The sequence below is a fragment of the Castanea sativa genome, chromosome 3 (genome assembly GCF_040712315.1).
Source record: "Castanea sativa cultivar Marrone di Chiusa Pesio chromosome 3, ASM4071231v1".
Classification (NCBI taxonomy): Eukaryota; Viridiplantae; Streptophyta; class Magnoliopsida; order Fagales; family Fagaceae; genus Castanea; species Castanea sativa.
Window position 1 is genome coordinate 23,002,432 of NC_134015.1, and position 11,559 is coordinate 23,013,990.

At 33.4% G+C, this 11,559-nt stretch overlaps 1 protein-coding gene and 1 long non-coding RNA gene across 2 annotated transcripts; both read right to left on the reverse strand.

Annotated features, from left to right (window-relative positions):
- Positions 1-1,180: 1,180 nt before the first annotated feature.
- On the reverse strand, positions 1,181-2,253 carry LOC142628227 (uncharacterized). Its single transcript, XR_012843006.1, has 2 exons — positions 2,120-2,253; positions 1,181-1,722 (listed from the first exon to the last, which is right to left on the reverse strand). It is a non-coding gene; the product is annotated as an uncharacterized LOC142628227 (long non-coding RNA).
- Positions 2,254-2,782: 529 nt separating this feature from the next.
- On the reverse strand, positions 2,783-10,317 carry LOC142628226 (ubiquitin-conjugating enzyme E2 variant 1B-like). Its single transcript, XM_075802283.1, has 5 exons — positions 10,155-10,317; positions 6,361-6,500; positions 4,075-4,200; positions 3,804-3,930; positions 2,783-3,151 (listed from the first exon to the last, which is right to left on the reverse strand). The coding sequence occupies exons 1-5, from the start codon at positions 10,180-10,182 to the stop codon at positions 3,093-3,095; spliced, it is 480 nt and encodes a 159-aa protein (XP_075658398.1). The 5' UTR covers positions 10,183-10,317; the 3' UTR covers positions 2,783-3,092.
- Positions 10,318-11,559: the final 1,242 nt, after the last annotated feature.

The following is an 11,559-nucleotide window of genomic DNA, read 5'->3' on the forward strand; positions in this document are numbered from 1 at the left end:
AACTAGGCCATCTATATCCCTCTGACCCATAGTATATACTTGATTCTTTTTCTTATATATAAATATGTTTTTTCCTGCCTTTTGTTAAAAGAAAATTTATATAGTTTATTGACCCGTGACTCTAATCACTGATCAGTTTTCAATTTAACAAATTTTAGCTCATATTGTCTTTAAGTTGACCAAATTATTTTGTAATACAAAAAATATTTAAAATGATTAACTCTAAGTCAAACAGGACTCTGTCATTAGCACAATTATATCATAAACGGATTGAACTCCATCATAAATGTCTATATCATATCAATCCTCAACTAATCTCCATTCCATAAAAACACTAACTTATGAAACAAATAACAAAGATACGCCTACGCGCCAACAAAAGATTCAATAACATGTAGCCAGATATTATGACCCACTATGCTTTATTAGATTAAGGAACAAGATTGGGGTTGATTAATGAGAAATCAATAAAAAGAAATATTCTCACTTGAAATTGGACGCAGACGAGTTTTGGTTAAAAAAAAAATTGGGGATAGAAGTAAAGAACTATCTATTTGATTTTCCGCCAAAAAAAAAAAAGAAAAAAAAAAAAGGATTATATCATGACAAAGATGTGCCATCCAAAACGTATCGAACTCCATCATAAGCATCTATATCATATCATTCCTCAACTTATCTCCTTTTCCATAAAAACACTAATTTATGAAACAGATAACAAAGATATGCCTACGCCTCAACAAAAAATTCAACATGATGTAGCCAGATATTATGACCCACAAGGCTTAATTTGAACAAGGAACAAAGATTGGGGTTGATTAATGAGAAAGCAAAAAATATATATATATATATATATATATATATATATATATATATATATATATAAATAATAAAAAGATTATCACTTGGACCTATATGCAGACAAGTTTGGTTAAAATAAAATAAAAAACATTTGGGGATAAGAAGTTTAGCACTATCTATTTGATTATATCATGACAAACGTTGGAAAGTCGGCGTCTAATAAAAACAAAATAGGCAATCCATCGAAAAGAAGCATTTGGTTCTAATCTTGCTTTTGCTTGAACTAGAGAAATTCCTTTTAACTTGTTTTTTTATTTTTTTGGATGGAATCCTTTTAACTTGTTGATCTATCATTAATGAAGTAAAAGGAATACTAAAGAGCTTTTGTTGCCATACAAGATACGAATACGTATCTCTTGAATTTTATATAATTTGGAAACCAATTACGAAATGCCAAACACACGTTACAATTTCATAATTTTGTACAATTAGCTTGAGATTTACGTATTTCAAACCCCCAAAAAAGAAAGAAATTACGTAAGATGGACACAATTGTCTTGCCGTTGGCTTGTGCAAAAAAAAAAAAACCAGTTTTATTTTGCTTCAATTTAGAAAGTGTTGAGACAATTACAACCTTATCTTCTTAACTTTCTAATAAGCACCTGAAGAAATGAGGAAACTATTGGAATGAAAAAGAAAGAAACGTCGGCCCATGATGTCTAACCAGTAGGACCAGCACTAATGCCTGAACCAGTCAACCCAATTCTAATTCACTGTTGTTGTCCTTGTCCTTGACATTGCAATGCTTTACTGGACCCATTCTTATCTTCTTCTCTCTGTCTCTTACTAACTCTTTATAATTGGTGATGACTATGAGACATACTGCACGTATGTCTGTCTTCAACCCAAAACGTACCCTCCATCCTGCTCTTGCAATAAATGAAGTGTCATGAATAATATCGGAGGAAGAGGAACTCATTAACTTTGCTGGACCCAACCTCCTTATGAATTAATAATAAGTGCCACCCTAGCCTTTTAAGTGTTGTTAATTTATTTTTTTTTAAAGATTCTTTGTGATTTTTTTTTTCTTATGAAAGTGTATTTTTTAAAATAAATAACCCATATAACAAAATCTTAATTTAAAAAACAGTACCTGATACTGGACATAAATTTTATCCTTTATAGAATATATAGATGAAGTGATGCTACTTTCCTGTTGTTATACTTATAACCATCACCCTAAACATTATAGATTTAAGCTCACGAGAAAAATGAAATGAAGCTACTTTCTTTTACAATCCATTGGTTCAGAAATACATACATCGTTTGTCCACAAGACCAAGCTCATTATTTGGAAAGCTTTCCAGCGCACAGGTTTTAGAAGGCCTGAGATCAAGCTGGCCTAAGTTAGAATAAGGATTAAAACACACGATACCTTAAATTTATTGCACGGAGTAATCACCAGTTTTGCATAATATGAGTAACAAAATGGGATGCATAGCCGTATATTAAAATAGATTTTGCTAATGTATGCCCTAAGGCACACAATAATTAATCGTTTTTAGAAATATTTTCTCGAGAATTGAAAAATCATTGACAGCTTTTTCAATTTTCAAGAAAATGTTTCCAAAAATAGATGGCTTAATGTCTGCCCTAAAGGCACACATTAACCGGACCCTATTAAAATCAGGCTGTCATGTTGATTTAAGGGGAAAATAGTGTTCCAACTGTGTTATGAAAGCTACCTCATGCACAAGGTCTTGAAGGCTACATCAAGATCTAAAAGTACAATTCCATGTGGTATTATAGACCACACACTGACACAGCCACATGCCTTGAAGGCTACATCAAGCTCTAAAAGTACAATTCTATGTGGTATCATAGACCACACACACGCATGCCTTGGAAGGCTTACATCAAGCTCTAAAAGTGCAATTTTATGTGGCATCATAGGCAACCCAAAGAGAGAGAGAGAGAGAGATGATTGATGATAAGGGGACTCATAGATTGACAATTCAAGGTTCCAGGCTTCCAGCAGGAAAACAGTCCTAAGTTACATTACAAAAATGAAATATCAGAGAAAAAGGGAAGACATGACAATCTCTCGAACCGCTCAAGGTTTCCATACGTGAGTGGTCCTTAATTACATTTTCAAATGCATTGGCCCATGAATAGGTAGGTTCCCTATAAGAGTGGTCCTTCATTACATCTTCAAATGCAGTGCTCTATGAATAGGTATTCATCCGATGTATATATTTATTTACATTATCATATTCATTCATACCTCACCTGACTCACATAATACAACATTTCAGCACTAGTCCCTTTTGATCCGTCCTTCCCTCTTCATTGCCTGAAAAGACAATCAGACATTAGCTTCCTACTTCTAGATAACATATATCAAGATTATTCATCAAATCAGTAGAAAAGGTGTCCAGCTGCCCTTTCAGTCTAATACCTTCCCATCCCAACCTAGCAACTAGAAGAGTTGAACATACACATCATGAGGAATCACCCTCTCAACCAACAAGCAGCACATCAAACCCACATTTGAACCCCTCAGACCAGCAGACAGGCCATAGCCAAGTGTCAATGCTACTCTAAACTGATCAATGCCACTTCATATACAGGTCTACATCAGTATCTCCTTGTACACTTTCTCTATGAGTCAATCTCCACAGTATCACAAACTCAATTGGGGTACTTATGAGTTAGGGCAATCAACCAATTTGGATGATTCAACCCTCTTCAGCAATGAACCCACAAGCAAATTCTCTCTCTCCCCCCTCCCCATCATGATGGGTCAATTTTTGTAAATACAGATGAAAATCACAGACCAAATTGTATCATAAAAGGTGTTGATGTACTATAATGAAATTGCTATAGAAGGTTAATCAATCTTCATAGGGTACATCAACACTGTTATGTACTATGCAGTAATCATATTGTACTATAATGAAAGCAAAGGCTAAGCCAGCATTAATCAATAATAAAAATGAAAACACCTTCAGGAGGCTGAGCTAGCTTCCGATTTTGGGGAGACATCATTTCTTTCTTTAGTTGAGTCAATATATCCTCCATTGTATGCTCCCTTTGCCAATTAGCAAGCATTGGAAATAGGCTAGGTTCAACCTGGTAATTTGACCACCCATGAGCTTATTTTTTTTTATAAGCAAAATGGAAAAATTTTGGGGCATTCCGAGAAACCCATGAGCTTATTTTCAATCTTTCTACAACAAGTGAAACTTAAAGTGCCTTAAAGAGTCTTCAACTTACCACTCCAGTTTCCTGATTGACACAAGTCATGTTTATCCGGGTTTGGAACCTAACAGTTGGTGGGTTATCTGGATAATCCTTCCCACAAAACAGTTTCAACTGGTAGATTCTCCCTTCATGAACAGTCTGAAAGCAACATGATTTACAAATCATCAATTCTTTTCCTTATAAGAAATAATGGTGTATAATGTTGATCAGTGGAAATGTCAGGTCTCAAATTCAAAATTAGAGAAATTGGATATAAAATCTGAACTGAGAAACCATTCTCAGTTCTAGTGGAACTATCTCACAACCATACTGCAACTACTGCATACCAATGTATTCATGACATGTCTGGAATTACTAAGCTATGTCCAGAACTTAGAGACACATGGCTGGGATGTGTTGGGCATGCAAGGACACTATAAAAAGAAGGTAAAGAAAAAAATATTTTCTGTTGTTTTTGTCAGAAGTTTTGACTGCATTGAAAGGTAGCCGTATATTGCAAGACAATGATTAAAAGGATATCAAAGTTCTGAACCTTGCCATTGGCATGCATTGCAGAAATATTAATATCTACTGCTTAAAAAACAATAGAGTTTTGTAGTTTATTACTCATTGATACTTCGTAATTGTCAATTGCTAAAAGGACACCAATACCATTGATGGTTAGAGATTCCCATGACTAATATACCAGAGAAGTCCCAAAACAGAATGGTAAAAAGAAGGGAGTTGAGCTTGGATAGAAAAAACTAGGGCATGTTATCAAGCTGCAAAAGAGATTTTAACTATTCAAAATGACATTTACTCTAGCATGAGACATGAGTTGAACCTAAGGGCAATTGCAACCCAACCTAATTACTTTACCATGTGGGCTGACACCCACATGTCTTTTCAAACTGAAAACTCTTGCTGCATTAAGAGATACTTATCAAAACACAACCATACAAACATTCTTGAAAATCAATTTAATATGACAATGTTCTAAGAAACAGGTGTTTCAATGTGGAGCACCAACCTGGATTGGACACATAAAATAATATCTAAAAAAAATTGATGATAGATCATATTCCTTATTTTCTATGTTTTCACCCTCAAATATTAGTAAATCACTAGCTCTCTCAATGGGCTATTTGTCAGCCAGTCTACTATGGCCTTCCTGAAGGCTCAAGGGGTTCAAGGGGTATTTTTTTTCCTGGAAATGCATTTGAGAAGCAAAGGTGCCTCGTAAGGCCTCTTTAACATGGACAGCAGCTCTGGGTAATATATTGACTGTTGATAATTTACAAAAGTGACACATTTGATTTTGGCTTGGTGTTGCATGAGTAAATGGTGGAGAGACACTGGAGCATTTCTTGCTTCATTGTTCTGTAGCTAGAGATTTGGATCTCTTGTGTTTTCTTTATTTAAATTATTTTGGGTTATGCCAAAGAAGGTAGTTCAAATACTGGCTAATTGGCAAGGAAGGAAATCATAGGAGTGTAAATTTTGGAAGGCTGCTCCTTGACCTTTATGTGTTTAATACACTACATGGCGAGAAAGTAATAGTAGGATCTTTGATTGTGTAGAATGTCCTATTTGTTTTATTAAACAGTCTTTGTTACAATCTTTACAATCGGATGAATGCATTAAGCAACATCCCCATTGTATGTTTTCTAGAATTCTTAGATTCTTTGAATCTCCGATTATAATTATTTAAACAAGTTAGTAGCACCCCATGTAATCCAACTAGTTCATTTTTAATAAATGATTCCTATTCATAAAAAAAAACCAATGCATTTTCTAATACCAAAGTGCCAGAGTTGGCAGCATGAATCTGCTTATCCCTCTGGTCCAATATAATTCATGCATGTGTAAGAACTATTCTCAGTTTCCTAGTCTAGTCCATTAAAGATGCCAAAGTCTTACATTATTTTCTGATAATGGAGATATTTTTCCCCAAGGGGAGGATGAAGGGGAGATAAAAACCAATTCCCTCTGCTTCATGAGAAGCGTCTCCAGCTGATTATACTACTGAAGGGTTATTTCACATTCTAAAGATCAATCTACCATTCTACTTCTAAATGATTATAATTAACATGTCAACAGTTACTTTGTTAAACAAAGTACCCTATTTGAAAGATGGTCACTGGTGAGTAGGACCCATCACAATATTTTTTTTTTACTTATAAAAAAAAAAGGACCCATCACAATATTTTTGAAAATAATTAGGAATGCAGCACACACGCACACAAATGTACAAAAACTATATAGAAAGAATGGGAAAAGAAAAGAAGGGAAAAGTAAAGAAAATAAAAAGAATCCTACATTTGGGGGACCAATAATAGTCCCTGTCCATGATTGCATATAGATATCATCCGCATCATCCATTCCGTAGCTGACAGTTCCATCCCCAATTCCTTTTTCACCTCTCTCGAGCTCTTCTAGTAATCTGAAATTCCTAGGAACTGCAATGACCACGAATTTCAATCACATAATTACAATCCAGCTATGCATTTTATCTTAAAAGATGCAAGATCAAACAAAATTTACCAATTATATGGTTGTATTGATTGATGAAGACTGTCAAATTACACATTTGTTCCAGTTTTCAGAAAGAAGAAGGCAAAAAAAATAAAAATAAAAAGGAAGTGTTTAGATGCTACATACAGGTTCAGCTACATAAAATTTATATTGGTTCACTACCATCACAAAAGAAGTATCTCTCTCTCTCTCCAATATCTATATTCTAGATGTAATTGCACTCAAGGCTCTGAGTTATGGGAAAAGCATCTCTGAAATAGTTATAAGAGATTATGCGCTACCATTACATAAGCTACACAGACATTTTTTCATACAATTTTCAACAATAATTTGAAATCTAATGATGAAAAACTCTGTGACATGGCCATAAAAGTCTCACACTACCATTGTGTTTGTAACAATTGGAAATGGAGAGTTCTTCAATAACATTCTCTACAATACTTCAAAATGAATAAAAAACTTCCTTTACATCCAACTTGAATCCTGGACTTCCCTTGACATCTTGTAAAAATGTCATTCATGTAGAGTCAAGCTAACTACACCATTTTCTGGTTTTAAATATTCAATTCCACCTTACAGTGACCAAAAGTTGTGTAGAAACTGACGATATATCATCTATGGAAAGGAATTCTCACTACAAAGAGAGTTGATGGATAAAAATTCCCTTGATTCCAGTGTCTCTCAAATGTTAGCTACAATGCTCATTCAACACACGTTTTCCAAAATGTGTTGCACCAGATATCAACCGCCATCATGATGTCCTTACTGAGTAACAAAAAGTAATAAACTCCTATTTAGCCATTCTGGTGGGACAGCATCTACAGATTGAAATTCTTAGAGGCTCTTCATTTAACCATGAAATGTCATCCATAAAATAGGATTACATTCAAGTTACCTGTTATTTCCTGCTACACACTCTTGGTCAAACATGAAATAGGATTACATAGTAACATCTTTCAAGTCAAATGTAATATCTTTTTCTAGATCAACTTGCACCTGCTCCCCTTACAAGGTATTAGGTGAAGGATAAGGTCATGGGTTCAAGGCCCATTGGGTGTGTGTATAACTTACCCAAAAAATTTTTTTTTTTGATAAGATGTCAAATGTAGTATCTGGTTCCCCTATATTAAGTACAAAAAGAAAACTTGCTGAAACCAACCTATGTTTAAGTTTCAGAGCTAGGTTTAAAACAATAAGAGGAAGAGCTAGCATGCATAAGCTTCAAGCTCAAAGATTGGGACAAGTTTATTATCCAGTTTCCATCATATCTTTCAACTTGAAGTATACTTGACCAACTAACTGAGGTTAACCATTTTCTAATCTGGAAAATTACATATATCTCTTTTTTGACAACAGAAAATATTCTTGAGCTCAAGCACAAACTACAAATGAAATTTAAGGAAAGTATATATAACTAAAAGAAAATTGATCTCAACATTTTAAGTCTAGGATAAACCAATCTATAATAATTTAGGCAATATTCATAAAACAAACTAAAGTAACTCTGGAAACTCTATAAGCAATGCACCAACATCAACTCTAGACAGACATCAGAAATGCATTGCCATAATGCACAAAACTAACATTAAAATATTAATGTGTGAAAAAGAAAGAGGAAAGGGAAAGGAATAATACAGATATTCTGGGTTGGATTAAAAAAATTTCATCTTTTCATTTATATTTATAATTTAATCTATTAAACACAACCATTAATTCAATTACAAACCAATGCATTGGAATTCATCATCTCTCCCTGACCCTGCAGAATTAGGACTTCTTTGTGCATGGAGTACGACCTCTTACTATGGCAGAACTGGTTTGGAAGATTGGTAGCTTTTCCCTACGTAAACAGGGGCTGGTGTTGTTCGAACCCCAGTGCCAAGGCACCACAAGAGGCTTGGAATCATTTGGTTATCCCTCTATCCTTGTTGTGGAATGGACTTGAGGGAGGGAGAAGAATCGTTGAACTTTTGAAGACATGGAAAACTCAGGGGTTCAACTAAAGACGTATTTCACTAAATCATGTTTTAAAGGTCTTGTGCATTGGGTTATAATGTTTCTCATTCTTTTTTAGATTTCATTAATTCCCTTTCATTTCGATCATAATTTGTACTTAATGTAATCTTTTAGGCTATCTTACGTATACATCCTATGTACATGAGGCCAAGATCCTTGTAACTCAGTGGCATTGCCTGGTTTCCTTTCCTTTATAAAGAGAACCAAAGTCAAATTCCCCATCCCTCACTTGTAACAATTGAATTATTAAAAAACATTATGCACACATGAAGTAGTTCCTCCATCTTGATTAAATTTTATTACTTATACCAAAAAACAAAAAAAAAAAACTCTCTATTAGCATCTGCATAAATCATCAGTTTAATATTGTGACATTAATATTTCATATCAACATTAAATTCATCACTCTTAATATGCAAAACCATAAGAAAGTAAATAATTATAGCAACAATAATAAAGACCATAACCCAAAGCAAACACATCCAACAGTCATTACCCAACAGGTGCATATCTTCTAATCAATGCAAGTAAAACCAACTCCAAAAAAAAAAAAAAATCAGCTTATACAATTTATCCTATAAACATGGTGGGTGAGATGCATTCTGTTCTTGTGGCATGTATTAGGCTTCACAATTTATCCTAGAAGCATTTTGTTTGGTTGACAGCAGCACAATAATTTGATGTGATTCCATTCCAAATAGAAAAACCTTACATGTTTAACAAACACAGCTTCCCCCACAATTGTTATTTGTTGCCCATACGTTTTTCCTTTCTTAGTGCTTCTTTTACTTTCTAAGGCCAGAAATGGTTGAATCAATCACCACATAATTGAGATCATGCCTCAAAATGTGGCACATGAAAACACAATCAAAGTCTTATACAATATAATAGAACCACCACTTCATTCTCATTTTCAATTACTCAAAGGCCCCTTCCCCCATCCAAAAAGAAAAAAAAAAAAAAAAAGGAGTTTTCCCCCAAGCCGATACGAAAGTTCCTCCAACTCACTACGTGACAATCACATGACTTACTTAATAATCATGTTGATTGTTTAAATGATTTAATGTTTCATGTGATTTCATATATGCGGTTGTTCTCTGAACCGCCACGCCACGCATTGGGAGCACCAACCCAGTTCGGAGGAACACCTCATCCAAATAAAAAAGATGAAGAATTTCGATACCCAATGTTTAATATATGAAATTGATCAGGTTCATATAGAAGCAACCCCTAAATTGCAACCTCAAAATTCAAAACCCAAACTTGAAAGCCTAAGCATTTTCCAAAACTCGACAAAGGAGAAATGAAAATTTTCAAACCCAAATCAAACTAAGAAAACCCATGTTTCAGAAAACCCCAATAGAAACCCAATCCCTATATTCTACAATCTGTAGCAACAAACAATGCCAACAAAAATCCCACAAAAACTCACTCACACGCAAAGACATAAACCCAAAAAAAAAAAAAAATCACAATAATAATAATAAGAATCATAAAAAAATTAAAACAACCCATAATAGATTACAAAAAAGCAAAAAAGAATCTAGCTTTAGAAAGCTCACCGACAACACTGGATTCCTCAGAGCCCATTTGAGCGAGCTAGCTAGGGTTTCTGAATTGTAGAGAGAGAGAGAGAAATGGGTTGTTATAAAGACTTGAAGAGAAGTCCAACAACTCTTCGTACTGCTCAAGTCTCCTCCCTCTCTACACTTCTACACTTGGAAGGATCAAATTGATCAAAAAGAATTTAATTCCCTGTTCCACACTCTGCTTGTTCTTATTCTGCACCTCTCTCTCACACCCGTTGGATTAGGATACCATTAAAAAATTCCTGGTCTTCACTCTTCATGCATTTTCTTTTCTTTTATTGTTTTTTTTTTTTACTATCACTTTACCATTAAATAGGTGAAAATTCCTGTTTTTTTTTTCCTTTTTTTTTTTTGGGGAAAATTCTGTTCTTTATTGAAAGAAATTATAGATTTGTAAAATAATTGATAAAAGTATGGGTAAGATACAATTTTAGTCCGTAAATTTTACTAAAAGTATATTTTTCGTTATTAAACTTTCACTAAAAATTATACTTAAGATTTGTAAAGAGCTTTTCAAAATAGTTTAGAGATAAAAATAGGGATAAATTTTTTATTATTATTAATGAAATACAAACTTTTTGCAAAGTTTAAGTATAGAAAGTAAAACATTTTCAATAGTTTAAAGATGAAAAATGAATTTTTAAAGCTTACAAGTTTATGGATGAAAAGCACACTTATAGTAAAATTTATTGAATCATATGGTTTTATTTGAAGTGTCTAATTTTTTTTTTTTTTTTTTTATGTTAAGTTATTTTGATAAAATAATCATACTTTCTTTCAATTATGCACATTATTTGTGGGCTTTTAAAGTATTTTTCTTTTAAACTTCAAGTGTATATATATATATATATATATATATATATATATATATATATATATATATATATATAAAAGATCAATTCAAGATTTCTAATGTGTGTGTGTGTATATATATATATATATTAAATTTTATACTTGATTAATTTTCTAAATAATATTATTTTATTAATTTCTATTTTGGTGTGTTTGCATATTTATGTTTAAATTTAATATTGTATCGTTTTTTATGTGATTCTTTATGTAGGGGCATTGGGCCCAGTAATTTACCAAAGATGGCCCAACGAAGTCTTTTGGGCTAGAAACCCAAATCCGAAGACATCAAAATGATCTTGGAGTATCTGAATGTATCTCATAAAAGAAATGCCAAGTAAAGATATGATAAGCGAATGACCAATTACGTCCGAGGAGTAGATTTGTCCTCGGATTGTTAAGCCGAGGACATAGAAAGAGAGGTTTAGTGTCCCCAGGCTATGTTATAAAGAATCCTATGACTAAGGAAATACACAGTACACGTGGAGGACAATAGAAAGAGCGGTGGAATATCTAAGGTAAAGCTGCT